Source organism: Colius striatus, chromosome 13 (genome assembly GCF_028858725.1).
Source record: "Colius striatus isolate bColStr4 chromosome 13, bColStr4.1.hap1, whole genome shotgun sequence".
Lineage (NCBI taxonomy): Eukaryota > Metazoa > Chordata > Aves > Coliiformes > Coliidae > Colius > Colius striatus.
The window spans coordinates 7946368-7973142 of record NC_084771.1 but is presented as its reverse complement, the minus strand read 5'-3'; the positions used below and the strand labels follow the sequence as shown (position 1 = coordinate 7973142).

At 52.9% G+C, this 26775-nt stretch overlaps 2 protein-coding genes and 1 long non-coding RNA gene across 4 annotated transcripts; 2 read left to right on the top strand and 1 right to left on the bottom strand.

The window, feature by feature from the left end:
- Positions 1-1035: 1035 nt before the first annotated feature.
- On the bottom strand, positions 1036-21965 carry KIF4A (kinesin family member 4A). The gene is made up of 31 exons (XM_062006540.1): positions 21894-21965; positions 21548-21690; positions 21342-21456; positions 20278-20468; positions 18398-18487; positions 17932-18098; positions 17586-17680; positions 17290-17409; positions 15950-16125; positions 14946-15007; positions 14353-14488; positions 13791-13849; positions 13488-13593; positions 12764-12829; positions 12260-12445; positions 11520-11623; positions 11181-11325; positions 10505-10615; positions 9759-9842; positions 9131-9244; positions 8719-8874; positions 8231-8325; positions 7634-7763; positions 6665-6835; positions 6179-6280; positions 5390-5458; positions 5200-5301; positions 4419-4580; positions 3054-3173; positions 2057-2179; positions 1036-1722 (listed from the first exon to the last, which is right to left on the bottom strand). The coding sequence occupies exons 2-31, from the start codon at positions 21668-21670 to the stop codon at positions 1537-1539; spliced, it is 3666 nt and encodes a 1221-aa protein (XP_061862524.1). The 5' UTR covers positions 21671-21690; positions 21894-21965; the 3' UTR covers positions 1036-1536.
- LOC133626573 (uncharacterized) lies at positions 17791-18626 on the top strand. Its single transcript, XR_009819641.1, has 3 exons — positions 17791-17876; positions 17962-18069; positions 18464-18626. It is a non-coding gene; the product is annotated as an uncharacterized LOC133626573 (long non-coding RNA).
- Positions 21966-22211: 246 nt separating the features above from the next.
- PDZD11 (PDZ domain containing 11) lies at positions 22212-25096 on the top strand. 2 transcript variants are annotated; one of them, XM_062006520.1, is made up of 6 exons: positions 22212-22334; positions 22451-22534; positions 22915-22971; positions 23262-23360; positions 23551-23611; positions 24276-25096. In XM_062006520.1, the coding sequence occupies exons 1-6, from the start codon at positions 22248-22250 to the stop codon at positions 24308-24310; spliced, it is 423 nt and encodes a 140-aa protein (XP_061862504.1). In that variant the 5' UTR covers positions 22212-22247; the 3' UTR covers positions 24311-25096. The 2 variants fall into 2 exon arrangements, with proteins under 2 accessions (XP_061862504.1, XP_061862505.1); XM_062006521.1 differs by lacking the exon at positions 22451-22534.
- Positions 25097-26775: the final 1679 nt, after the last annotated feature.

The window sequence follows — 26775 nt, the reverse complement described above, 5'->3', positions numbered from 1 at the left end:
AGTGGTGTGACAGCTTCCTTTGGAGTGATGGCAGAGGCCTGCCTGGGCTGGGAGGGGCTGGGGAACCTCCTGGGTTTGCCTGACATCCATTTGCTGTGTGAGTCACACACAGTGATGTCCTGGGGCAGGGCCAGGGGATTTTTTTCTCTTGGCAGTGAAAACGCAGCCAGGGGGCAGAGGAGGAGGTGCTGGAGAGCACAGGCACCACAGCCTTCCATCACTCCACTGCCTCCCTTTGTGCCTGCCCCAGTGCCACAGCTCAATAGGCAGAGGAGAGGAAATCCCAGCCCAGACCTGATGTTTATTTGCACCCAAAGAGCCCCTCAGCACTTCCTTTAGCTGTGAGGAAGCCAGGCAGGCCTCAGCAGCCAGGGTGGCTGTGCAGAGGATTCTGTGCTGCAGCTGGGGCACAGGGGGCATTTCTACACCAAATCTGCCCACCCAGCCTTTGCATTTCCAGTTTCTCTTTACAGCAAACGAGTCTGAACAACAGTCTGTCAGTACAAACCCTGCTCCTGCTGCACAGGCACAGGCCTTTGCAGCAGGGAGGAGAAAAAATACAGTAGCCTTGTGCTGTTCATTAAAGGCAGAGCTGAGCAGCTCCTGTGCAAAACCACACAGGCCCTGACGCCAGAGCAAGCACAGGGGCTCCCAGGACCAACAGAGCCTGGGCCTGCTCAGAGGAGAGAGCTGAGCTGGCAGCAGCAGCCTCAGAGGGGGGAAAAAAGTTACTGTTTCTGCATCATGCAACTCCAAAATCATGAGAGAGGGGGACGGAGGGGAAAGGAAAGCAGCAGGGGCTGGTTGGGGCTGGTTTTGGAGTATGGTGTGAGAGAAAAAAAAGAGTTGGAGGCAGCCCCAGGGGCAGCAGCACAGGCCCTGCTGCACAGCTTTGAGCCCAGAGCACCTGAGGGAGGGCCTTGTACATAAGAAAGCAGAAGGGAGTTGTTGGAGGAGTTACTTTATTAACATTACAAAATCAACTTAAAATTCCTACACTGGCCCGAGGCAGCCAGTTTCTAACTTCATGGAACAAGGTCGTGTCCCCCAAGGAGCACTGACCCCCCCTTTCATGGCTGGGGGCTGGTTTAAAACGCCAGGCCTCTGCCTCCTCCCTCCCCAGCACCAGCAGGGCTCCCAGGGCCAAAGAGGTGCTGGTGCTGTTGTGAGAGACAGTGGCCACAGTTCAGTGCAAATGCAAAGTCCTTTCAAGGTCACGGATGCAACAGTACCCAACGTGTTCACAGCTCAGAGCGGGGAAGGCAGCTGGAAGGAGCAGCCTGGCTGAACCACCTCCCCTCGCTACAGAAATGCAGAGTCTCAGCCCAGGCCCCACAACACGGAAATATTTACAAAGAACTGGACACAATCTAACAGGAACTAGTGTTTGAGGCCCTTGCTGAGGGAAGCAGCTGTGGGGCACCACCGGCACCCGGCTGGGGCTGCAGCAAGAGATGCCAACACACCTAAACCAGCACCAGCAACAGGCTGAGAGAGGCACAACACAACCCAGGCACAGGGCAGCTTCTGGGCTTGTCAGTCAAACTCCTCTTTAATAGGGGTGCAACCTGAGAAGAAGCTGGTGTTGCTGCTCAGCATTCTCTTCTTCTTCTTTACAAAAGGCATCTGGTTCTCCTGGGCCTCTTCATCCCTCACCAGGCAGGAAGCAGGAGTGCTGGGCTTCTTCAGGAGCACATCTTGCTCTGTGATGTCTTTCAGGACCTGTCAGAAAAGCAAGGAAGACAATAGTGGAGTTGGCCAGAAGCTGCCAGGCCAACACGAAGAGCTGCCTCATTTCTTTACTCAAGTCAAAACTCAAAGGGCAAGGTCATGGGCTGAGCAGGAAGCCCCAGCCCTGGGGATGGTGAGCAGAGGGTACGTGGGGATTGAGGGAATCCAGCTGTGCTGGAAAGAAACAGGTTTAGCATGAAAGCTTAAGAACCCAGCCTCAGAACCAGAAGCTGGTTTGGCAGCTGGAGCCTGCCCAAAGCTTTCCAGCAGCATCTCATCCTGGGGGGGTTTCAGGAGCTCTGAAGGAGGGGAGCTGAGGCAGTACCTTTGCAGTTGGTGCGACACACACGGGCTTAAAGAAGGTCTCTCCTTCAGTCACTTCAGTGGGGTCCTCGAGCTTGAAGGAATCATCTAAGTCCTTCACCTTGTCCTCTCCCAGTGTGGCATCCTGAGGGGGCAACACTCCATGAATCACTTCTGCAACGCCCACCCCTCCTCCTCCAGCAGCTGAGGGGGCCCTACACCACCTTCTGTCCCTTTCCAAGGTAATTCACAGCACAAGGTGCTGGATGCTGCTGGATGCTCTGTCAGGCAGCAGTTAAAGAATTCTTGGGGGAAGTCTCTGCTTCAAACCTCCAAGACCCAAGACTAAGGCAGGCTTTTATAGCATGAGACCAAATGAACAGCAGTGGCCCAAGAACCTTCCCTGATGCTGCAATCCCCTCCCCAAACCATCCCTTCCATGCCTTAAAACACAACAGACTGTCTGGAAGTGAGTTCTGGGTTTGTGCCATGAGCTAAAGATGTACTTTGTTTACTAAGGGCAAAAAAAAGACTTCAATTGTCTGTCTGCAGCCTCAGGGCTGACAACTGGCAGATTACAGAGTCATTTTGGTTAGAAAAGCCCCTGAAGCTGCTGCAGTCCCCACCCTGCCCAGCCCAGCACTACCCCCTGGCCCTCAGCACCTCAGCTCCAGGGCTTTGGTATCCCTCCAGGGCTGGGCACTCCCCCAGCTCCCTGGGCAGCCTGGCACAGGGGCTGACACCCCTCTCAGGGAAACAGTTCTGCCTCAGCCCCAGTCTGAGCCTCCCCTGGGGCAACTGCAGCCCACGTCACTCAGGACATTTCCCAGTTATCTGTGCCTGGAGCTAGTGGCTGGTGCTGCAGTCGAGAACTGCAGATAAACACTGAACTGTAGCTTCAGAAACATGCAGGAGCTTGAACCACACAAAGTGTGGTGGCAGAACTGCTGCTGGGTGCAGCCAGCTCCCCCCTGAGCCCCCTGGGCAGGGCTGGGGCTGCAGGCCCTGGCACTACTCACCGGGACCCCAGGGTCTCTGTTCCTGCACCTGGCAGAGTCGCAGCTGCAGCCCTCGGCACAGCCCACCTTCTGCTTCCTGCAGCCACACTGCCTGTTGGCACACCAGCCCTTGCAGGAGCACTGGGGGAGAGAAGAGGGGCTGTACAGAAAGAGCTCTGCTTTGGGGCAGACTGCACTTGGATTGCCCCAGCTGCCAACACCTGAAGCAATCCAAAGGACAGCATCACCCCCAAACTGCCACCAGCTTCAGCTTGTGTCACTCTCTGTGCTGCAGCCCAGGAAAGAAATAAGGTCTTTCCACCTCAAGAAAAGCAGCTTCACTTACTCCAGCCCTGACTTCAGGTTATCCAAAATGAGCTCACATTTGTGCAGCAGGAGGCAAACCTGAGGCACTGTGCCTTGAGGAAACTCAACTTAGCCACAAAGCATCAGGCCAGGGAGACTCTGCTAGGCCAGGACAGGAGGCAGCAGCAGCTCCCACGGATCAGCTGCTCCAGCCTTCAGCTGAACTGAGCAGGGACCTGCCCTGGAGTCCCACGGGGCTACCTAAAGCAACTCAGAAGAGCCCTTGTGAAGCACAAACCCTCCTTCCTGCAACATGGCCCAGGAGAACTCTCCAAACCACACCAGTGCTGTAACTCAGTTTCTCAGCCTGACAAGCTCCAGTGGAAGGATCTGAAGCAAGTCCTTAAACTTGCTGAAATCCTGTGGGAACTGCAGCATTTTCACAGCCACTCAGGTGGAATCTGTGAGAGGGGAAGAACCCTCTGGCTCACAGTGGAGGTCTAACTCCAGAGCAATTCAAGCCCAGAGAGGCCTGTGGGCTCAGTGACTCGTGGTCAGGATGTTCCAAATCACCTCTTCCATCCCCACTGACTGCACAGGAGGCTGAAGCTTTGGGCTCAGAGTGATACAAACAGAAGATGGAAGTTGAGGCCTCTGTCAGAACCCAGAGCCACATTGCACCCCACCAGGAGCAGTTCAAAGGGACACAGGACAGGCCATCCCTTTTCTTCTCCCCCTAGAAGAGGTTCCATGAAGGAACAAGGCTGCTGATAGGGCTCCCTGTTTTGCTGCTGTCAAACACAGGCCAGCCCAGCCACAGGCAGCAGGACACAACATGTCTCCTTTGTGCTAGAAGCTGACTTGTCCAATTAGAAACTACTTAGGAAGGTGCTGCTGATGACTGGCAACCTCTGCTCTGTCTGAGGTGACAAACAAGCAGTGCCAGCAGCACTGTCACACAGAGGCTTTCTGGAGCAACAGCAGAGACTCTGCAAGCTCCCTGTGTCTCTGCACACCCCCAGGGTCCAGCCCAGTGAGTCTCTAACAGGGCAGAACAAGTGAGAGGTAACTGGGTCTTACCCCTGTCGTGCTTTTCTTTGCCACTTTGGCTGCTTTTACTGGAACCCAGTCTGCATCCTCCTTCTCCTCTCCAGAGTCCCCTGAGTCAGAAAACAGCTCAGCCACATTCATCTCTAGGGTTGGTGCCTGGGGTTTTGCTGTTGTTTGCCGACGAGTCTTTGGCTACACACAGAAATTGGGAGGGTTGGGGGGGGTTTACAGGCTCTTGGGAGTCCCACCAGCACAGCCCCTTCCCCTGAGAGACAAGGAGGAGGTAGGCTTAGGGAGGAGACAAAAGATCAAGCTGTGAGGGATTCAATCTGCCAGTGTAAGCTGCTAGAGACTGTACAAGGGCACAGTTGGCAAGTGCCTGGGAAATCAGTGATTTGGCAGGGCCTTGGCAAAGCAGTTTTAGACCATTTCCTCCTCCCAGCACTAAGATTTGGCTCTCTGGCAAAGCCAGGGTTACAGTCTTTGATGACAGGTGCCTTGCTCCATGATTCAGAGGCTGGAAATGCCACAGAGACATTACTGATATTACAGACAGACGTAATGAGACTGAGGAAACAGGTTTGGGGGTTGGTCTGTCTCTTTAAGGCTGCAAACCAGTGCAGGCCAGTCTCAGAAGTGCTGTGAGCACAGAAGCCAGGGCTGTCTGAAACACAGCCCAGCCAGCCCCACTGCAACAGGCAGAACAAAATGCCTTGTAAAAAGTACCTTGGGCAGGAGAGAAACCAAGATAATGAAGAGAAGAGAAGCCAGGGAGAGCAAAAGCCTGGAAGGTGGGACCCAGAAGCCTTACTTTGGGTGGGATATAGTCGAAGGGAGAGTCTGGGGACTCGGGTGGCGTTTGCCAAATGCGCTGCAGCTTCTGCCCACTGGCAATTTCCAGGAGCAGCAGCTTCTGTAGGGAGACACAACAAAGTCACCTCTGCAACCTGCATCATCCCAAGGGCCAAGGGGCTCTGAGGCCTGTGTGTACAGATCTCTACCTGTTTCAGCATGTCATTTTCCCGGAGAAGTTCCTGGTTCTTCTCCTTCATTTTCTCCAGCTCTTCCTCCTGTTGGCAAGGCAAGAGGAAAGCCTCAGGCTTATGTCTGGGACAGATTGCTGTTTGATCTTGCAAGAAAGATCCAAAGGGGCTTCTCTGTTTTCTCCATCAGGAGATGAGCTCTGACTAATCAGGAAAATCATTGCTGCCTCCACCCTGGTTCATGCATAACTCTGTCACTACAGCTGAGAGAACATGACCCTTTCAGAAGGACCATTTTAAGAGCTGAAACTCCCTCTGTTTCTAAGGCTTGTCTCCAAATTAGGTGCACCCAGGACTGCTCTTGCTTTAATGCATCACTGACCACGCCCTCACCCAGGAGCCTGCCACACCACTCATTTCTTAGTGGCAAGACAAGGTGCAGCTTGTCAGGTGTTTATAAGAGCAAGGGAAAGCTGTTCCATTGCTGACAGCACGTGGAGCTGTGCTCAGCAGAGGATTAGTAACACTGACCACCCCACTTAAACGTGCTCTGAGCACAGGAGAGGTTTGTATGAGCTGCTCAGTCTCACTGCAGTTGGCTGCAGAGGAGAGCTGCCACACAGGTTGGAATGAGCCTGGGGGTTTCTCTCTGATGGATCTTCCATCAGATACACATAAACACGGCAAATCTCAGCTACAAAGGGAAATGCTCTCGGTCCTTCTGCCCCTTCCTCTCTCTAAAGCTCCTGCTCCAGGCAGCAGGTAGCCCTGAGGAGCATACCCACCCACCCCCAGCCCCCTGCAGACCTGGAACTTGAGGCACTCCTGCTTCTCTGTCCCATTCTGTGACTCTTCCAGCTTCTCCTCTGCTGCTTCTTTTTGCTGGATTTGGCTGAGCAGGTACAGAATCTAAGAACCAGTGAAGACAGCAAAGAGGTGTGAACTCCTACAGAGACATCTGGCAGCCCAGGCATGAAAAGCCTCAACTTCATAAAGCTTCTTTCTGTCACTTCCAGCAGGATTCTGCCCTGATCCACCTCACAAGTTCTCTCATGCTCAGCTGTGACAGCCTCACTTAAAGCACTGCACAACTGCATTAAGTGAAGCAGCTTGCAGAGCACAGCAGATGAGGCCCCCTCATTGCTTGGGCTTTTGGTAACTGTCTGCAAGAGTCTAACAAACCTTGGTCAGACACACAGCCACAGATTGGCTTTGGCACCTTGCCTCTGAATTAGCTGTGAGTCAGTCTCAAGAGCCAGGAGCTCTCCAGATTTCTATCATGTATGATTTTACCTTTTCCTGGTGTTGCTGCTCCTGCACCAACAGCTGATTTTGGAACTCAGCTTCCATCTCTGTTCTGTAGTTTCTCTCTTCCACCAGCACATTTTGCAAATCTGAACAGTTGGCTTTGCTCTGCTGGAGGCTGCTCTCCACCTTGCTGTTCTGCACCTTTGAGGAGACCAGCTAAAAGACAAAAGCAAGATGATTGCTTGGGATGATGAGTTCCATGCTTCAGAATGGCTGTTGGGACAGACAGGCGGCCAGTCCAACAGGGAAGCATTTCTTTCTCGCTTCAAGCCACCCTAAGCACTGTCCTGGCCATCAGTAACAAGGAGACTAGATGAGAGGCCTGGAGCTGGCCTGACAACCAGCAAGAAGTGCAGAGCAGAGAGCAGGGGGTCTTGTTAACCCTTCTAGATTAATCTGATTTAAATCTGGTTATTGCAGAAGACCTCAACAATGAATGCTCTCCTTCACTCTCCTTTAACTGCCAAGCACCAGGGACCAACATGTGACTGCCATTCAGTTGCTTTGTCTTTCATTCCATGTTAGTCCAATTCCTGCTCTCAACTTTGTTCAAGCTCCTCCCATTCCAACATCCATCCCACTGCCTCCTCTCTGACCTCAGAGCTGCAGAATCTCTGCTTGTGCAGGAAGTATTTTAGGTATATCTTTCTCTTCTCTTCTGACATTGGCCTCTTCCCTTTCACTATTCCAAGGTAAGGATTCTACAAGCACAGCTTTAGCTGATACCTCTGACCCATCTCTTTTTCATTTCCCTCTTGCCTGTGTTTGGGTGTCATGCCCTCAAGTTGTGTGTTGTACAGGAGAACATTTTCCCTCACCATTTCTGATTAAAAGAAACTTCAGCCAGTACAAGAGTGCAGACAGCTTCTGCTGTCAGCCCCTTCCTTTCCTTCCTGGCTAAGCAGACTCAGGGCCTTTGTTTTTAGAGATAAAAGAGGGAAATCCAAAGCTTACCTCTCCAAGGAGATACTTCAAAGCACATTTAGCTTCCAGAATTGTTGCAATACTGTCCCAACGTTGCTTTGCACGATCCCCATTGTCTGCATCCAAGAGCTTCTGCTGGAGATCTGCTATCTGGGCACTCCTTGGGAGGACACAGGCATTGGAGGTTATAACACAGGAGAAAACTTGGGCTAGTGTGTGTGCTAAAACCACTGGTGCCAGGATATTAGACAGGATACAGCAGCTGGAGTCTGCAATGCTCTGCTCTAAGGGGTAGGCTCTCCTCCCCTCCACACTTCCGATGAGAAGTGCAGTGTTTTACAGGAATGCTCACAAACAGTCCAGAAAAAGCCATCTGAGCAGTGTCCTCACAGCCCCACATTTTGGGAAAACTCAAGCCAGGGAACCCACATGGCTCTTGTCATTTTTAGTGTCACTGCTTGAGTTTTTACTTACATTAAACTTAACATGAACTTCTGTAGTCTATAGGTACTTGTGTGGTAGATAGTCTAGAGACACATTTTACTGTGAAGAAGATTCATAGATAGAGATGAGGAAAAAACAAACAGCTGCAAGGCCGTGCAAGTCAGCTTTGTCCTGCTGCCTCACCTGAACTCCATCTCAGTTTCCAGGCTTTCTATCTGCTTTGACACGGAGAGGTCCTTCTCTGACGCCTGCAACTCTGCCATGGAGTAGGTGCGTCTCTGCAGGATGAGAGCAAGGGGCAGAGCTGGGCAGAGGGGCAGGAATGCAGCCCAGGCTGGGCTCCAGTTACAGCCTTTCACCAAAGAGGAGCCAAACTAGTATCAAAGCCTCTAAGTGTCCCTCTGTAGCTTATTGCTCCTTCCCAAAAGCATAAAGTCTGGGGTAAGGAGTGTGAGCTGCTCATATCCATCAGACTGGGTGAGTAACAACATACTTCAGCAGCTCTGCTCCCTGCCAGGTAACAGCATTAACCCTTTCCTCCCACAGGGAATGGCTCCAGCCCCACCTTCTGACCAGGGAAAGGTCAGACAGGAGGGAGCAGAGGAAGTGACAGCACTTGCTGAGCAGCCAGAGGTGTGGGACAGGGGAAATGGCACGTTCCCCTCTCTTACCCGGAGCTTCAGGGGAGGGTTTTCCCCGGCCTCTTTCTTCTCTTTGAGCTGGAGGAGCTCCTGGGCCAAGACCTTTCTGTCCTCCAGCAGATCTGCGAGGTGCCGCCGAGCCTCTTCAGTGCTAACCAGAACCTCTACTTCATTTGCAAGCCAGCTCTGCAGGGGAAAAAGCAAACCCAAACCACCAAAACTCAGCTTAGTGCTTCACTGTAGTCTCAACTTCAGCATTAAATCCTCTCTGAAACACCCTCACAGATAAACTGAATCATCCCATTGTCTCCCTTAACCCCATGTTCCTCCCCTCTGCTCTCCAGCCACCTGCCCCAGCAGCACCTACTGAGTTCACAGAGCCAAGTTTGCCCCCTGCTGTTTGCCCCCTGGTTTCTGGGATGCCCACCCCACTGCCACCCACCTTTACTCGTGCAGCAAGTCCTTCCATGCCCCGGCTCTGGGTCTCCTTCCGCTTGTCGGCCGCCTCCCGCTGTCTCTGCAGCGCGTCCTTCAGGCGCTTGTTGGCGGCTGCTGCCTGCAAAACGGTTCACACAGCAGCTCAACAGCAGCCACTGCACAGCCCAAAACACGAGGCACTCACAACACAAGGCAGACTGACATAAGAGTGTAAGGCTGATAAAACCAGAACAGCTTCAGGATCCAGCAGGATCCTTATTCCCTCTCCTGAGAACCTGCTTCTAGACCTAAAGGTGGAAGGAAGCATCGGAAGCGACGGTTTCAAGAGGCATTTGTTCCCAAGGGAGTTCTGAACTGCAGCCCAGCACATCCACCACCCAAACTCACGGTACACTCTCTAGCTTGGGAGTCTGTAAGATTTGCCCCAGCAGCCCAGTGCTTAAAGGGTGATTCAGTTCAGCCTGTAAGGAGCAGATTTAACTCAGTTCCCTCAGGGGCTAGGAGAGAGAAGCGTGATATCTTTCTGCAGAGACAAAGGCACCAATTCCCAGCCCCCCACAGTGCTTCTGCATGAAGTTTCTGCAGCTGTGCAGGAAGTGGCCAGGAGCTGGCAGCAGACCCTGGCCCCTCACCTCCTCGGTCTTGCGGCGCAGGACGTTGGCCTGCTTCTGGAAATCCCTCTCGAGCTTCAGCAGCTCGTACTGCCTCTTGCGATCCTGCAGGGAACGGGGACACAGGGAGAATCACCCATCAGCTTCACACCTCCTGAACACAGCAACTCCATTTGGTGTTCTGCAGCACAAGTGCTTCTGGAGAGCCATTTCACTGATCTTTATGAGCTTAAGCCACCGGGGACAGGGGGCTGTTTGGCCTCAGGCGACTCATGTGGAGCCCCTTCCTTCCATTAGAGAGGTTTAGGAGCATAAAGACTGCCAGGGATTGGAAACCAGAAGCTTCAGGCTTAGCATCCCAAAGCACCAAGGGGAAAACTTGTTACAGGAACAACTCCTGAGACAGAACAAGAGGGCCAGATGTCTGCTGTCCATTGCACTGGAACTCATGACAACTCTGTTTACCTGCGGATTCAACAGCCCTGTGAAAGTTTCAGTACCCCATCTGCAGCCAAAGCCCACAACCTGCAGCACTGAAACACATCAGCTTTTTGCCTTCTGCTTTAGAGCTCAATCATGGCAACTGTCGTGAGCTTTAAGGTCTCCAGACATAAGCAAGTGAGTCCATTTATGACAACTGCTGAAAGGTGGCAACCCTATGAACAAATCACCTTCAAAGCACTTCCCAGCTGCTTTTCAGCTAAACAAAGCCTTGCAGCAAACACTCTTTGGAGGGAGGTACAGTCTGGAGCTTGTTGTTTGCTCACCCTTTCTTTCAGCTGGATCACTTCCTTGTCCTTCTGCTGCTTCCATTGCCTGAATTTCTCAGCATCCTCTTTCATCTGGCGCATCAGCTGCACCCTTTGGCTTTTCATTTCCTGAGAAACAGAGATGGTTGGAAGATTTGTCCAGCACCTGCACTCTGGGTAGATTCAATGTACATTCCCCTAACGTGTGTGTCACGGGTGGGGAGTGGCAGAAGCATCAGAGTGCTGCCCACTCACAGCACAGGCCAAACAACAGCCAAAAACCCAGGAATTCACCTTGGGGGGCAAATGCATGCACAGTACACACATGGAAATGCCACTGAAGTCAAGTGATTCAGCTCAAGCAGTAAATGATCAGAAAGGTCAGAAGACATTTGTCTCAAGAGCTGGAAGGGACCTGAGAAGCTCACTCAGTGCAATCCCTCTGCCAGGGCAGCACCATCTAGAGTAGGGCACACAAGAACCCATGCAGCTGGGTTGGAATGTCTCCAGAGGAGCCTCCACAGCCCATCTGGGCAGCCTACTACTAGATGAAACCAATGACTGAGGTCACAGAGCCAAAGGAGTCTGGGCAAAGCCTGCTGTTCTCAGCCTGAGGAAACAGCCAATGTCTCCTGTCTGGCAGCAGCTGTGTGTGCACTGGGGCAAGCCCAGGGCTGCATGCAGGGTGAGTTACCCGGATCTCCTGGTTCAGTTTGGACACTGTGTGTTCCGTAGACTCCTTCAGCTTCAAGAGCTTGGACTGCTCATTCAGCTTTTTCTTCAGCTCACTAATTTGCCCTTCCAGCTCCTGGAGCCTCTTCCGACGCCGCTCACTCAGCCTGTAAGGAAATCACACTTCAACCCCAGCCCCAGCACTGCACTCTCCAACCTGAGACACACATGAAAAGCAAAGGAACTGTGTACTGTCACCTTCATACAGCCCTCACAGCATCACAACCAGTAGAAGTAAGAGCAAGACAATGAAACATCAGTTTTCAGTGCTACAAGGCACAGTTTGCCCAGTCACTCTTACTTGGCTTGGTTGACATCCTTCTTTGCCACTTGCAGAGCAAGGATCAGCTCTTCCTTTTCTTTTTGCAGACTGCTGACCTCCAATTCCAGATCCTTGACATTAGTCTAGAAAGGACAAGAGCATTGAAGAACCTTGAAATTACACACAGCTTTAAGACAGGAGGCCTCCAGAAGCCATGTTCCTTTCCAACAGTTTGTAAGCCACCTTGTCTAAAAGAAGTACCAGTGTCAAAAGGGCTCCAGGCCTGCAGATGCTGACATCTTAGTTGGTCCCCAGAAACACTGCAACCAACTAAAATTTGTGACTGAACAGTTTCAGAGATGGAGGTCCCAGCCCAGCTGGTGAAGAGGGGAAGCCAATCACATGGCTGTACTATGGCAGTTGACAATGAAGTACTTGCATTCTGGCTTGCTGTGGCCAAGCAAACCTCCTGTGAACAGCAGAGAGAAGCTGTTTCACATAGAACAGCTAGAGGCTAACACCTCTCTCAGGGAAAGAGCAACTTCTGGTGGTAGAGCTACTTGTAGCTAGTGGGACATAGTCATCCCTCACCTTCACTGCTGACACCCGTAGTCAACAGCCCCTCCATGCCCAAGGGAGCAGTGACAAGCTTAAGGAAACAGACCCAGTAAGAAGATGCTCATGAGGGTACAGATCCCTTCCCTCCTCAGCTTTAACTGCACTCACTGGCAAAAAGAAACTGAACACAGCCTTACAAGGGCTACAGCAGAAGAGTTTACCTGGTATTGGGACTGAATGGGCTCCAGCTGATTATCATTCTGAGCCATTTTTTTGGCCAATGCCTCTTTTAGCAACAAGGCTTTATTCAGCTCCAGCAGCTCTTTGGACATCTGTGCTTGTCGGAGGGCATGTTGTGTGCTGAAGTCATCTGAGGCTCTCCTGGAATCCTGGCCCAGTTCTGCTTCCTGGGGGAAACAGAGCCATAAGCAGGAGAGGCCAGCTGAAAGCTCTTTAACTATGTGATCACAGTTTCTGCAGAACACTTCAAATTGGGTTGGTTTGGGGTTTTTTTTACATAAAATATTCAGAAATAAGAACAGGTTGTGGATCATGGTCACACAGAGGAAACATGGGCACCCAGGGGCAGCACATGCAAGTGACACACATTGTTCAGCAAGCCTTTGGATCAGAAAACTAGCACAAGGACACAGGTAAAAGAGGAGTGATGAGGGAATAAAATCATGCCCTGGGAAGCTCTGCACTGCTGGACCCCTCCCACTTACAGCTGTAGCATCCTGTTCAGAGTTTGCCATCTCCACAGCAGCTTCCACTGTGGCAGCATTTTCACTCTGTGTAGGACAAGAAGAAAACGTTGATAAAAAGTGAAAGATGAAGTAAAATGAAGCTCTCAGTCTGTTGGCCTGTTATGACAGAAAGCATAATGTTATTCTCCTCTGTCCAGAAAGCTCTCTCTGGAAAGTGAGTGTGCTCCTAGCCTAGCTGCACAAGACATTCTCTCCAGCCTTGCCTGAGCTCCAGCCTTGGCAGCTAGCTCCTCACAAGAGCAGAGGCCTGGGAACAGGGGAATTGTCTAGTGGGGATGAACAGAGACGTTCCCAGTTAGTCAAAGATTTGTCAACTTCTATTTAACACTTTCAAGTATCTGCAGTTTGGGTTGCTCATTCAAACTACCAAGTTCCTCACTCCTTCCAGCTTTTGGATTGTAAATCCTCACTCATCTGCCATTATTAGATTCTTCTATGGAGACTTTTCCTTTTGCCCCCCACTCTGTGCAGCCACTCAACCACAAGTGGCCTTTTGCAGCATGAAAAGAACAGCAGGACAGCTTGCTTTGAAGTGGATATCAAGAGTCATTTAATACCTGTAATTTCTGGGCTCCTCAGGCAAGGTTTCTGCAGAGTGGAACCCACTGCTCAGCAGAACCACCAGAGCTTTCATTACAAACTCCCTTGGCACACACTCCCCTCACCCTGGCTTCAGTCTTACCTGCAACTGAGTCAAGATCTGCTGCAGATCCCGAATCACCTCGACATTCTCTTTTAGTTCTTCATCTTCCAGAGTCTCCACCAGCTTCTGTAGATCCAGCTTGCACCTGCAATGCAGAAGTGGGAGTAAGTCCTTGAGTATGTCAGGGCACATTTGTGTCATATACACACCAGTAAGGAACAACTTTCCCCAGTGTACACACACACACGAGTCTGGATGAACAGACACAAGCTGCCTGTATCCAGTTTATCCCAGCAAAATCTGGGACAGCTCACTGTGAGGAGGGGGTGAAAAGAGACTTACACAGCATGTTGCTGAAGTTGTTCTAGCTTGGCATTCACCTTCTCATTTTCTTGTTCTGTCTGAGAGAAATCACATACACAGAGTTGTAGGAAATGCAAGAGAAGAGGCCTCAAAGCAACTAATTCATTTGTAGCAAAAGGTGTGTCCTCAGTCTGTGGCAAATCAATGCACTGAAATCTCTCACATGGTCACCAGCACCAATCTCTTTAGACTGAACACCTCTTTTTGCAGGAGTCTACACTGCAGTGAACCAAAACAGAGTGGGGTGGGGGAAGAGGGAGAGAGAGCACACATACAACTGCTGATATTTAAAACATTAAAGCAACAGAAAAGCTGAAAGATTCAGGTCTATTTTTTCCCTGCTAAAGACACCAATCTGTAGGCTCTGACAAGCTCTGGAACCTTTGGGTTCTGACTGATAACTAGACATTGAAATGTGTGAGAGGATCTTTAAAGAGGGAGATTCCTGACTTGCCAGTAGTGCAGGAGCTGATATTGCTTAATCTTCAGCTGAAGGGGAAGTGATGCAACTGAAATCACTTCTTGGGCAGCTGAATCTTACCAGAATGATCCTCTCCAACATCTGTGCTGTCTGACCAGCAGCCTCACTCAGCCCTCGGCTCAGCTTTTGGTTCTCCTCCATGAGCAACTGGTTCTTCTCCATCAGGGACTGAAGATTCTCCGAGGGTGCCATGCTACTGAAACATGAAGGACAGGTTTGCATGTCAACACTTCCCTAGAGGTTTGTTGCAGCACTGAAGTTACCTCCAAGTTTTCTACATAATTCAGACACGGATGTAAGCAGATGAACAGGAATAACTGGAGAAGCCTAATCTGAATTCATAAACTGAAGGAAAACAGCTCACTGAAGCAGACGCTTGCAAGAGAAGAAAACAGACTTTAGAACCAGTCATGCTGTTCAACCAAGGGCAAGGCTGTAAACTCCATGCACTTGGGGTTTGAAACATCCTCAGCAGACAACACCCACACTGCCAGTCTCAGGGCAATGTGCTGAAACACCCTGAACCCCCTCTGGATGGCTGAAGGGGGAGCACTGCCGTGGGCAAGCACTGTCCTGCTGTATGCAAGCCCCCAGAGCCTTTGCTGGTGTGTGATGGCCACCAGTTACACTGAGCACTCATCTACACAGCTTACTTGATAGACACTGGGAGGGTCCCTCCATGGGTCTGCAGCAGTAACACCTGGAGCTGTTGAACCTAGAAAGACAATGACTAGTTATAAATCTCTGCCATATAGTAACCAGATGGTTAAAAGGAACACTATTGAGAACCTCAGTGTTAATAAGGGCTCCAAAACTGTCCTTCTGCTACTGTCTGTGGGAAGGAATTATGTTGCTGCAGTATTTCAGTAAATTTACTCCTAAAAAGGGCTCCCTTCATCAGGAATGCTCAGACCAGAGCAGTTCCATCCCTCCAGCTCACACACTGCTGTGTGCAGTTGCTGGGCCAAAAGGCAGATTCCCCCCTGGCTGAACCAATGCTCCCTTAGCATCTTTCACGTGAGCCCAGGTCAGACCACTTGCCTTCTCCTAAGCTGCTAGAAGAGGTAATTTGGATGTACAGCATGTTAATAAACAGTCCCTAGGCTGTGGTGAAAGCTCCTATGCAGAAAGCAAAACCACTCACTTGCTCCATGGTGCAAGCAGCTTGCTGAGTTTTTCTTTGGAGGGGTGGCACCGAAGGCTGCTTCACGTGCCCCCTGGCAAGCAAGCCCAGCAAGCCTGATTAACAAGCCCCCAAGTACGTCTAGGTTTGGTTTAACCAATTCCAGTCCATGCAACTTAATCCCCTCTGCAGCTGACCACACAGGAACACTCTTCACTTCCCTCTCTGTCAGCAGGGCAGCTATGACTCAGTTTTGCCTGCAGCCTAACAGGCAGGCAATGTTTTGCTCAGTGGAAGGGAAATCCAAGCCATACTAACACTACCATGCTTCCATGGCATCGAATAGCTGCTGTAGAATGACAAGAAACATTCCTGTGCTGCCTTTACAGCACTTCCACAGCCATCTCCAGGAGAAACACGTGCTACATATTTGCATATACTGTAGCTTGGCATCCAACGTCTCTGCATGCTGTTTATTGAGCTTAGCCCCCAAAAGGCACATCTGCTCCTCTCCCCTAAGAGAGCACTCAGTACCTGCTGCTTCAGATGGTGCAGCTCAGCTGCCTGAGGGTCCAGGTTGACAATTGGCTTGTTTTTTATTTTCCTTGCTCTGTCAGCATACCGCAGGGTGTTGAGAGTTTCTTCCAGGTTGGAATCTGCTGGGCTCACACAGGCAATCATGAGAGTGTGGCTGTTACCACCCAGGGAATCTGAGGAGGAAGACAAGGGGTAAGCAATGCAAGAATGACAAGTAAGGTGTCATTGTTAAGATATCTAAGAGCATGTGAGGGCCTCTCCACACTACAGCCAGAAGATAACCTGTTGCAGTTTTGTGCCATTGGCATATTTCTCCTCTGGCCCGGTCACTACCATGCTGCCATCCTCCTTTGAAAGGCAAAGCCTCACGGTTATGTCTCAGCTCTAAGCATCAATGATTTCACATCAGAAGCCCCAGTAATACTCTTGTCCTATTAAGCAAGTTCTATGGTTGCTGTAATTCCTGGATGCCACTTCTGGCACAGCTCTTTCAGGTTTCCCCCCTGCTTCTCCCACACAAGAGCTCCACGGATAGCCAGACAGCAGAACTCACATCCTCTTCCACTCTAAAGAGCCGTTGGCTAAGAACAGATTTGTTCAGATCCTCAAGCTGCATGGCACTTTATCCTTTGGGTTTACACTGACACATATTGGCTACTTAGAACTCCTGATCAGGACAAAAAAGGGCCCCACATCTGCTCTGCATTATCCAGACTCGTTTCCTTAGATACCTTCAGCTATGAAAGATACTGATGAGCCAGATTTTGTACCAAAGTATTCAAACTACCAAGAAAGACATCCCAGTGAGTTGCATCACTGTAGCTATCCCCACCTGAAAGGCTACCTTAGATTAAACATGTTAAAAGATCTTTGCAGCTATTGAAGGAAGTGTCACAAAGAGCAGGTATTCAAACCAAGAAACCCAAACAAGTAGGACAGGCATGGTGAGGGCACAGCCAGCTTGGGCTTCGCTCTGGTTGCAGTATCCTCCAGAGAGTCGCTACAATTAGAGTGTAATAACAGATCTCTGCTTCCAGACTTCATTTCTTGTCCTCCTCCTTCCCCATCAACACAAAAACAGAAATCTGCATTGAATTTGTCTGTTTTCCTCTCATCACACAGGAGCTGTAAAGGAGCAGGACTCATTTGTGAGTCCACCTCAAAGCACCACGAATGTGAGGATAGAAAGAGCCTGGCTTCAGTGAGAAGAGGAACTTGAGTAAATGCAACAATCCCTTTGTCAGCAGCAGCTATTGCTTTGAACTGGCACTGTTGGGGTTTTTTGCTACTCTAAAGTGCATCTGTAGATTTAGGCTTTATCCTTGTCTGTCTCTTACCTTGCAGCAGCCTTGTTAGCTTTGAGTCTCTGTAGGGGACAAAACCACCCTTTTTATTTTCATCCCCAAGAGCACTAATGACATTTCCCAGGCAGAGGAGACCTCTGTTTATGTTGATACCTGCATACAAAGAGATGACAGTGAGTAGCTAAGAACTGGTCATTTCCTGTCCTTACTAGAAAAATTGGGTTAAATACCACAAGAGTTAAAGAACCGCTTTGCTCTTCCTGACAAGGACTCAATTAATTAACTCAGAGGTGGCAGGAGTGGTCTATAGCAGTCCTTTTCCTACAGACCTTCTTTCAGTCTGTCTCCCTCAGCCTTGGTCTTCTTTTGTCTCTCAGAGCCAGCAAGGTCAACCAGGTGTAGCTTGGAGTGAAAACTGCTGGTCCTGTGGCAGAAAGAAACAACTTTACTCTCTCAAGCAAACATGCAATTCAGAAAGGAGGAGTCCAGTAACCAGATTTGAGCTCCTGAGCTCAAAAATATACTTCAGAGAGAGAGAGATGATGAAGGACCTGCCTCCAGAGCACCTCAGCTGAGTTCATCTGGGACCAAGGGAGCGTGACAGGACTATGAGACTTTGAGTAAGTCTCCCTGAGTCCTGGCAGGTGCTGGGAGTGGCTGTGGGATCACACTTACTTGTCACTTTTCCTCTTCTGCTCAATGCAGATGGTGAAGATGGCGTGGGACCGCGAGGACTGGGAGTTCATGGCCGTGGAGGCCACGGTCCGGGAACTGTTCCCTTGCTCCAGGCAGGACACAGTATCTTGGGCACAGGTGACGTTTCTTTCTGTTAACCCTACAATCTGTAACCAGGAAGAAAGCATTATTTATCCCTTCCTTCCTCTTCACCCCAACTTACAGCAGAATTACCCTCTGCCTTGGACTGTGGTAGACAAAGCAAAGGCTCTGTGTAAATACACATTCACAAGCATCAGTCTCACTGCAAGAGGCTGGGTGTGGATTCCCCCAGCAAAAACTTGCTCCAAGCTTGATATCAGCAATATTAAGTAGCAGGGCTCAAGGAGCCAGACAGCTGTTGCACCAAAACATTCCTCCCTAGCCACATCACGCCCTTACATACCCAGATCCAACAGCAACAGACCTTTATGCCTTCTTTGGGCTCTTCCCTGATACTGATTTGAGATCTCTCTCTCGATGGGCACAGCAGGTCCAGGATATCCTCATTGTAGATCTGGAGGTGGCAGAACAGCAGTTCGGAGTCAGCAAGGAAGAAAGACCCACATGCAGTCATGCTGAAATCATGGCTAACCCTGCGTGACATCCCAGGGAACAGACCTGGGACTCAGAATCCAGTTCCTGACAAGACCTGTCATAGCTTAGGTTCTGATTCAGTGAGTATCTGTTAACTGAAGGCAGTGCCTGTGGCAGGTGTCCGGAAGATCTCGGGTTGTAAAGTGAGAGGTGGAGGGTACAGAAGAGGTGGGCATGGGGTGGAGTAGAGAAGGTGCTGGTGGTAGCAGATATAAGCACATGGTGTAAACAAGGGTTGGAATAAAGTATCATCCATGCTGAGTATGCAGTGATCCTGTCCCCTCAGTGGGGGCTGAGTGATCTGTGCGGGCAGCCTGGTGATGTTGCCAGTGGAGGCAACGTATGGTGACCCCGATGTGATGGACCCCCCACGTCTGCAGCCATGGCACAGATGGAGCAAATGATCGAGGGATTTGAGGCACTGGCGCCTGAGGTGGCTGAACAGATTCAGTACATGCCCACAGCCATTTGCATCGCATGGCTGCAGGGGCAGGGTGTGATACGGACACCCATAGAGTCATTAAATGCGCTGAAGTGGACGGTGGTGGACAGGGAGCTGTGTCAGGCTTCTGTAGCTGGGGCTGTGGAAATGGGTCAGCTTTTTGATGTGTGGGGAAATATTACAAGGGTTCTGGTAAAAAAAGCAGAGGAAAAAGTCTCAGATATTGGTGCAGGAAGCTCTCCAGGGGAAGGAGCTGAGAGCATGGACAGAGGAGAGAGTTCAAAGTGATCAGGAGACTCGGAGGAGCGTGGAGGTAGAGAATGTGGGAGAGTGGGCGGGGAATGTCGAGCGGGCGGAGTCAGACAGGAGCACGGCACAGGAGGATCAGGGGAGAGGGGGGAAGCGCGACCCCATGTTAGACTGGGTACCACTGGGTACGTGAAGGGAAACGGAGAGAACACAGGAGAGTGATACCGACTGCGCCGCCCGGAGCGGCCCCGGGAGTAGTGCCGAGAGCAGCACTGAGAGCAGCGCCGAGAGCAGCCCCGAGCTGGGCGATACCGAAAGCCAGCCGCGGCAGGATCAGCCAAACGTGGCGCCTGACAGAAATGGAGGCGGGACAAAGGGGAAGAGTCAACCGCATCATGAGTGAGGTACCTGGAGGAGTGGCAGAAGTGAGAGCTGGGAGAAGGAGGCTGGCGCGGGGACGGGGAGCAAAAAACACAACAAAAAAACCCAAAAACCCAGTGGTTTGTGTTTTAGACTTGACTAGTAGTGTGGGTAGTATCAGCCATATCAGCCATACAACTCTGCAACACACACCTGCTATAGATTTTACTTTTAGCACAAGTACAATAACTCTGTTTGTCAGCTGTTCTTTTCTTTCAGTGGATCAGAAGCAGCTCACCAGGCATGAGTTGCTAAACTAACGTGTAGATTGTCCTTGAGCTGCTCTCGACTGTGAGAAACGAAGAAGAAAAAATACCTACGAGATAACAAGCTGGAGCAAGGAGGAGGCTGAGGCAGCGTGTGAAACAGCAAGGCTTATCACAGGCAAGTGCACCTGGCCTTTAGAGAAAGGACCAATGAGAAGCAGTATAAACACACCAGCTGTGCTGCTGGTTATGTGTGGTGATCCTTGTCCCCTCACCAGGGGGCCGAGTGATCCCTGCTGACGGCCTGGTGGTGCTGCCGGTGGCAGCAACAAGTGACTTCATTAAAGATCACTCCCAAATTTGTCACAGTTCAAAAGCCAAAGCAATACTTACCTCTAGGTAAGAGACCTTGAGGGTGAATTCCCAATCCTGCCTTTGCTCTCTCTCCTTAAACAGCAGCTCGATGACCCGAGGGATGATCCCCACGCTGGGTTCATGCTCCTGGTTGGCAGTGTAAGTGCCTCCCATGGTGAAGGTTTTTCCAGACCCAGTCTGTCCATAGGCCAGGACAGTGGCATTGTACCCTGAGGGACAAAAGGCCATCAGTCAGGCACAGAAACAGAAGTTCTGACAAAGCTGCATTCTAGTGAAAGCATCCTGCCAGAGTAGCACTGCCCCTCACTGCCAGTTTACAAAAGATTTATGCAGAGGGCACAATCAAAGCCAATGAAAAGCTCCCTAAAACACAGCTTAAAATCATTCTTCCAGCTATTTAAAACTTCACTGTTGCTTTACTACAGCTAGTGATAAAAGCATAGTGCAAGCTCTCTGTCATCTCAGCTCTGCTGTGGCATCACTAACAGCTTGTGCTATGGGATGCTTCACAATCCATTGTTCTCCTTGAGAAAACCCTCTTTTCCTACATAAATCGCTTCAGGAACCAAAATGATGCAAAGAACACACCCAAGTCATTTTGTTGGCCCTGTAGGTTACAGGAAGTTGAAAACTGGCAATATCTGGCACTTTTCACTGAAAGCTCAAAACTGTCTCTAGATCATGGACTGGTTTGGGTCAGAAGGGGCCTTAGAGATCATCTCATTCCAACCTCCTGCCACGGGCAGCAACACCTTCCACAGGACCAGGCTGCTCCCAGCCCCATCCAACATTCCCTTGGACACTTCCAGGGATGGGGCAGCCACAGTCTCTCTGGGCAGCCTGTCCCAGGGCCTCACTGCCCAGAGAAAATCTTCCCAACACCTAACCTAAATCTCTCCCCTCTCAGTTTAAAGCCCCAGTGCAGGACTTTAATCTCTGAGAAAGAAAAAGAAAGATAATTTCATTTCTAAAGAAAAAGCAAGTCACCAGGGAGAATTTAAAGGGCCCCTCCTTCAACACAGCAGAGCCCACCTGAACCACCCAGGGCCTTCAAACAAAGCTTGAATGGGATTCCCACCAACCTTTGAAGATGCCTCGGATGAGAGGGGCGACGGCGGTGTTGAAGACTTCCTCTTGCTCGACAGAAGGGCCGAACACGTAGTCGTATGTGAACGACTTATCGTTCCCCAAGACCACCTGCGGAGCAGAGGAGAGAACCGACAGCACCGGCAAACCCCGGGGCCCGGGGGAAGGAGGCACGGCCGCGGGCTCAGGGCTGGCTCCATACTTGCGGTTCCCCCGGCACGAAGGACAGGCAGCTCTGGCACCCTTCCTCCGTCTCCTTCGGCACCAAGGGCCGGCAGCGCAGCGCTACTCGCACCGGGATGCCCTTCTCATCCTCTTTGCCCATTTTCAGCCGCCGGGGCCGCCCTGCGGGGGAGCGGAGCCGGGTGAGGCGCGGCCCGGCCCGGAGGGCGCGCGGGGCCTAGGGCGGAGGGACGCTCGGAGCCCGCTCTCGGTGGTGGGGCAGGGCGGGGCGGGGCAGGCCCGAGCCCAGCGGGCGAAGGGGGCGAGCAGCGGGGGCGAGCAGCGGAGCCGCGGCGCCGGCCCGGCCCAGGAGCCGCGGGACCCACCTGGAAGCGCCGCGCGCGATCGATGGCGGCGCCGCAACCGCCAACGTTCAAACCGGGGCCGCGCGCCGCGGCGGCCAATGGCGGCGCTGAGCGTCAGGGCGCGCGGCGGGGCGGGGCCAGGGGCGGCGGGGGCGTGGCCCGGCCGTGAGGGGGCGTGACCGGGCGGTGAGGGGGCGTGGCCCGGCCGTGAGGGGGCGTGGCTCGGCGGTGAGGGGGCGCGGCCCGGCCGTGAGGGGGCGTGGCCGGGCGGTGAGGGGGCGTGGCCCGGCCGTGAGGGGGCGTGGCCGGGCGGTGAGGGGGCGCGGCCCGGCCGTGAGGGGGCGTGGCCCGGCGGGGCGGCGGCGCGCGCGCAGCATGGAGGCCCGCGTCCCCTACGACGACTTCCCGGTGGTGTTCCTGCCGCCCTACGAGAGCCCCCCCGCCTGGGTGCCGCCGCACGAGGTGAGGGGCCGCGGGCAGGGGGCGGCCGGCGCCGGGGACGCTGGGGGGTTGGGAAGCGGCGGAGCCCCGTCAGTGGCGGCCGCCGGCGGCTGAGGCCCGCGCGCGTTGCCTTGCAGCGGGTGTCACACCCCGACTACAACAACGAGCTCACGCAGTTCCTGCCCCGCACCATCGTCCTCAAGAAGCCGCCCGGGGCGCAGGTGAGACCCCCCCCGGGGTGTGGGGGGCGGTGCGGGTCGGTTCTATCCTCGGGGCGCTGTGTCCGTGGCGCCGTTCCCGACGCCTTTCGCTGGCGGCATCCGCGGGGCAGGACAAGGGCCGAGGGCAGCCGGGGCCGCGGGGAAGGGTCCCGGTGCTTTAGCTCGTTCGGGGGCTCGGTGGGACGGGCGGGGAGTCGCTCGTGCCCTGCTGGGAAGGGCCGTGCCGCAGAGGGAGAGGAAAGCTTTGTGGTGAGGCAGAGAAGGGCAGGGAGCGGGAGGCGCGTTTGCCGCGGGACTCAGCGGAGAGGGCCGGTGCTGCCCCCGTGAGCTGCGGGCAGGGTCCCCCGGCGGCCGCACTTCACTGCTGGTTTCTCTCACAGCTGGGCTTCAACATCCGGGGAGGAAAAGCCTCGCAGCTGGGGATCTTCATCTCCAAGGTGTGTCTGTCCTGCCGCCCGTCCCTCCCTTTGGCGTTGCTGAGCCAGCTGGGTGTGCAGGACACCGTCACATGCTTTCAGTGCATCTCACGGCTGTAATTTGCCCCGCGCCAAGCAGCAATCAGCCAGGCCTGCACCATTTGCTGCTCTCTCCCCAGCCCAGGCAGCACAGCTGGGCCACTGCAGCCCCTGCTCCCCATCCTCCCCAGCCGGCTGCAGGTGCTCTGGCTGCGGCTCTGGGGCTGGGCTGCCTTGGCTGTGCTGACAGCCGCTGCTGCCTCCCGTGGCAGGTGATCCCCGACTCGGATGCACACAGGGCAGGGCTGCAGGAGGGGGACCAGGTGCTCTCCGTGAACGATGTGGACTTTCAGGACATCGAGCACAGCAAGGTGAGCGCTCCCACAGCCCGGCTGCTGCAGCAGGGACAGGAGGGGCGGTCCCTGCATGCACATCTCCCCCTCTGGCCTCTTAGCCTGCACCAGCTCGTGTGGTGGCTCCACAGAACACATGCATTCCCCTCTGCTGTCTCTCCTCTCCTCCAGCCCAGACTGGCCCCTGAGCAATTGTTTCTGCTTTCAGGCTGTGGAGATCCTGAAGACAGCCCGTGAAATCACCATGCGTGTGCGTTACTTCCCCTACAGTAAGTGCTTCCCAGCTCCAAGCCCAGCCCCCAGCAGCAGACTTGTAAAGCAGGGCTGTGGAATCATGGTGGGGGTTGGAAGGGACCTTTAGAGATCATCCAGTTCAACCCCCTGCCAATGCAGGTCCCACCTAGATCAAGTCACACAGGAATGTGTCCAGGTGGGTCTTGAAGCCCTCCAGAGAAGGAGCCTCCACACCCTCCCTGGGCAGTAGCTGCTCACCCTTGCTTATCATGAGTGAGTCCTAGCACTAGTGGGCCTGTGCCTGTGGCTTTTATTCCTTCCTGAGGATGTTTTAAACTCCAAGTGAAGGAAAAGTCTGTGTTAACCTGGTTTCTGCACCCACGAAATTCATAGGTAACAGGGGAAAAAACACAGATCAAATCAAGCCAAACAAGGATTCTTCATGGCATGGAAACTAACCCCTAGGGGGAGAAAAGATGAAAACATGGAGCAGAAGAGAGGACTTCAAACCAGCTTTTGTTCCAAGTGCCCTGAAATGACTTGTCTGGGTGCAAATGTGCTAGTTAAAAGCACATGAGGGTGGGAAGTGCTGCCTCTACTTAGTGAGGTATAAGCACAATGTGCATTCTCCTGTAACACTTGGCTAATCCCTCCTTGCCATCAGCCTCCTGCTCTTTCAGCCTTCTCTTTCCCTTCCAGATTACCAGAGGCAGAAGGAAAGAACTGTTCACTAGTGGGCAGCTGCCTGCTGGGTCTGCAGAGCCTGCACACAACTCTCCACTGCTTTTCCTCAACACATGAGATGACACATCAAGTTTCATCTGTCCCTGGAGGTACAACTCTGGTGCTGTCTGCATGGGCACCAGCTCTGCTCCCTGCCTGGAGCCTTATTTAGCTGGAAGATGGATGGGCCTTTAGTCTGTAGTCCTAGGACTGTGTGTTGAAACAAGCTGATGGTGCTGATGTGGAGGTGGGCACTGGAAGGCACCTTCTCCAGCAAAGACCTATGCTTCTGTTCTAGCAGGACTTAAATCAGATGAGTGCTCTGGATCCAAAGGGCCTGAGTGTGCTTGAGCAGGGCATGGCCTTTATCCTCTGAGAGATCAGCCTGTGCACTTCTCTGCTGACATGAAGTTCTTTCCTCCTTCACTGTCCTACCTCTGTTCTGCACTCCTGGCTTTGCTTGGGAGCAAAATCCCCTCAGCCTCTGCCCCTCTAGGCCTGCCCATCCCTCTGCACCACTCCCCGAGCCCTGTGATGCCTAGAGCATGTCCTGGAGCTCCCACGGTCAGGCTTCACTCCCTGAACCCACCTCCTTCACTCAGCACAGCCCAGTCCCAGCTCCTCACCCCTCTGAGGTAAACTGGTCCCTTCCCTCTTCTGAGAGAGGGCACAGAGGAAGGTGCAGTGGCGCTCAGCGAAGGCGGCTGCAGTGCCACGCTGACAATGGCACCAGGACAGCCCTTGCTCTGGGCTGCTTCCCTCTCACCTGCAATAACAATAAACAAGGTCAGCTATGAGGACTCATCTCATTCCCACTCAGGAGGTCTCTGTGGAGGTTGGTTGTTGCCACTGCCCCGAGGAGAGGCCAGGCAGGCAGCTGGCACCAGCCCTGCCCCTGCTTGTGTGCAGGGGCCACAGACATTGGCCTCTGCAGTCTCACAGCAGTTCCCCAGCATGTACCTGTTCCCTGGGGAAGGAGGATGCTCAGGCTGCAGCAACGTTCTATGCTGCTCCATCTTGTCCCTGCTGTGCTCAGGGGTGCTGGGGTGAGGGCTCAGGGAGCACTCCCTGGCCCTGGGGCCAACCCTGGGCTCTGCTCGGCCACGTGCACCCCAAATGCTTTGGGCACATTGCTGAGGAGCCGAGAGGCAGCTCAGATGGGGGACTGCAACAACCTTACCCTTCAGTCTTAATCCTGCTCCAGCATGGTCCCTGGCAGGAGCTCCTGGAAGATCTCTCCCACCTGGGGCAGCGTCCTCCCTGCTATTAGTCAGAGGTAATTAGTGGGGTGCCTGTGCAGCCATCACACTGACACAGGCTGGCTGTGGGCTGACAGGAAAGAGGGGATTCTTTCACCACCACACACACTCATGCCTTTGGTATCTGAAATGACAAAGCAGCAACAGGGTTTGTACTGGTCAAGGGTCCATTTCATCCCCCAGAACTGGAGGGACACCAAGGAGCCACTGCAGGTTCCTGCTGGGAAGGGCCAGGGCCAGCAACCTTGGGGTTTTTAGTGACTTGCAGAATAGAGGCCAAGAGGCAGGAGCACATGAGCAGCTTTAGTTTGGCAATGAGCAACTCCTTGGCCAGGGAAGGACTGGCAGAGATACCACAGATAACTTGGCCTGCAGCCCCTCAGCCCACTCCTCTGAGGCAGCACAGGCTGTGGCAGCAGCTGAGGAGGAAACTGGTTCTGTCAGGGCACAGCCAGGGTCCCTCAGCTGCATCCTGCTGCTGCTCCCAGGCTGGGCATTTCACACAGGCCTTGGGCAGGTCCTTTAACATCCCTTAGAAAAGGCCTTGGCACTTGTCTCACCCAGTCACTGCCAACACTACTCCAGTTCTTCTCTGGCTGCTTGGGAGAAGCTCAAGACCTAACAGAAAGGCAGAAGGCTGATTTAACTCCTTGGGATGATCTGCTTCCCAGATCCTCTGATGATGTCAGCTGCCTTGGGAGAGTGAAATTGAACTCCCTGTACTGAAATCCTTTGTCTCTGCCCCTTTGGCAGCAGAGACCCCTCCAGCACTGCTCTGCCATGCAGTTCAGCACCTCCAAAAACCACTGAGCTTCAAGATCCTGTTCAGACAGGACATGAAAAGTGAGGCTCAGGCAGGTTATTGCACAAGCAGAGACCAGAGTCACCACATTGTTTGTTGTCTGGTTGGTCCTTTGGGGCCAGGGAGGCTGAGCACTGCCTTTGGGTTCCCAAAACACCTCCATAAGAGGAGGAAGAGGCTCACATCACACCCCTTCAACAGAGAGCAGCTGGGGCCACCAGTGTTCCCCAGGGCCAGAGCCACCCTCCTTGGCCTCTGCTGCTGAGGGAAGGCAGCCCAGTCCCAACCCCCCCTGTGCCCCCAGTGCCCACCCCCAGCACTGGGCCAGCCAAGGTGTTGGTGAAATTACTTTATTTAGTGTGATACAGGGCTGTGGGCAGACAGTCCATACTCAGAGTAATAGTCACACTTGGCT

What these genes read in the sequence shown, in the direction of transcription:
- PDZD11 (XM_062006520.1), top strand. Translation starts at nt 22,248, where the DNA reads ATGGAGGCCCGCGTCCCCTACGACGACTTCCCGGTGGTGTTCCTGCCG. An exon ending in CCTGGGTGCCGCCGCACGAG is followed by an intron (nt 22,335 to 22,450) that starts GTGAGGGGCCGC and finishes GTTGCCTTGCAG; the next exon opens with CGGGTGTCACACCCCGACTA. An exon ending in TGTGCGTTACTTCCCCTACA is followed by an intron (nt 23,612 to 24,275) that starts GTAAGTGCTTCC and finishes TTTCCCTTCCAG; the next exon opens with ATTACCAGAGGCAGAAGGAA.
- KIF4A (XM_062006540.1), bottom strand. Translation starts at nt 21,670, where the DNA reads ATGGGCAAAGAGGATGAGAAGGGCATCCCGGTGCGAGTAGCGCTGCGC. An exon ending in GGGAGACAGACTGAAAGAAG is followed by an intron (nt 17,410 to 17,585) that starts GTCTGTAGGAAA and finishes CTTTGTATGCAG; the next exon opens with GTATCAACATAAACAGAGGT. An exon ending in ACAGAGACCCTGGGGTCCCG is followed by an intron (nt 2,180 to 3,053) that starts GTGAGTAGTGCC and finishes TTGCCCCCTCAG; the next exon opens with GATGCCACACTGGGAGAGGA.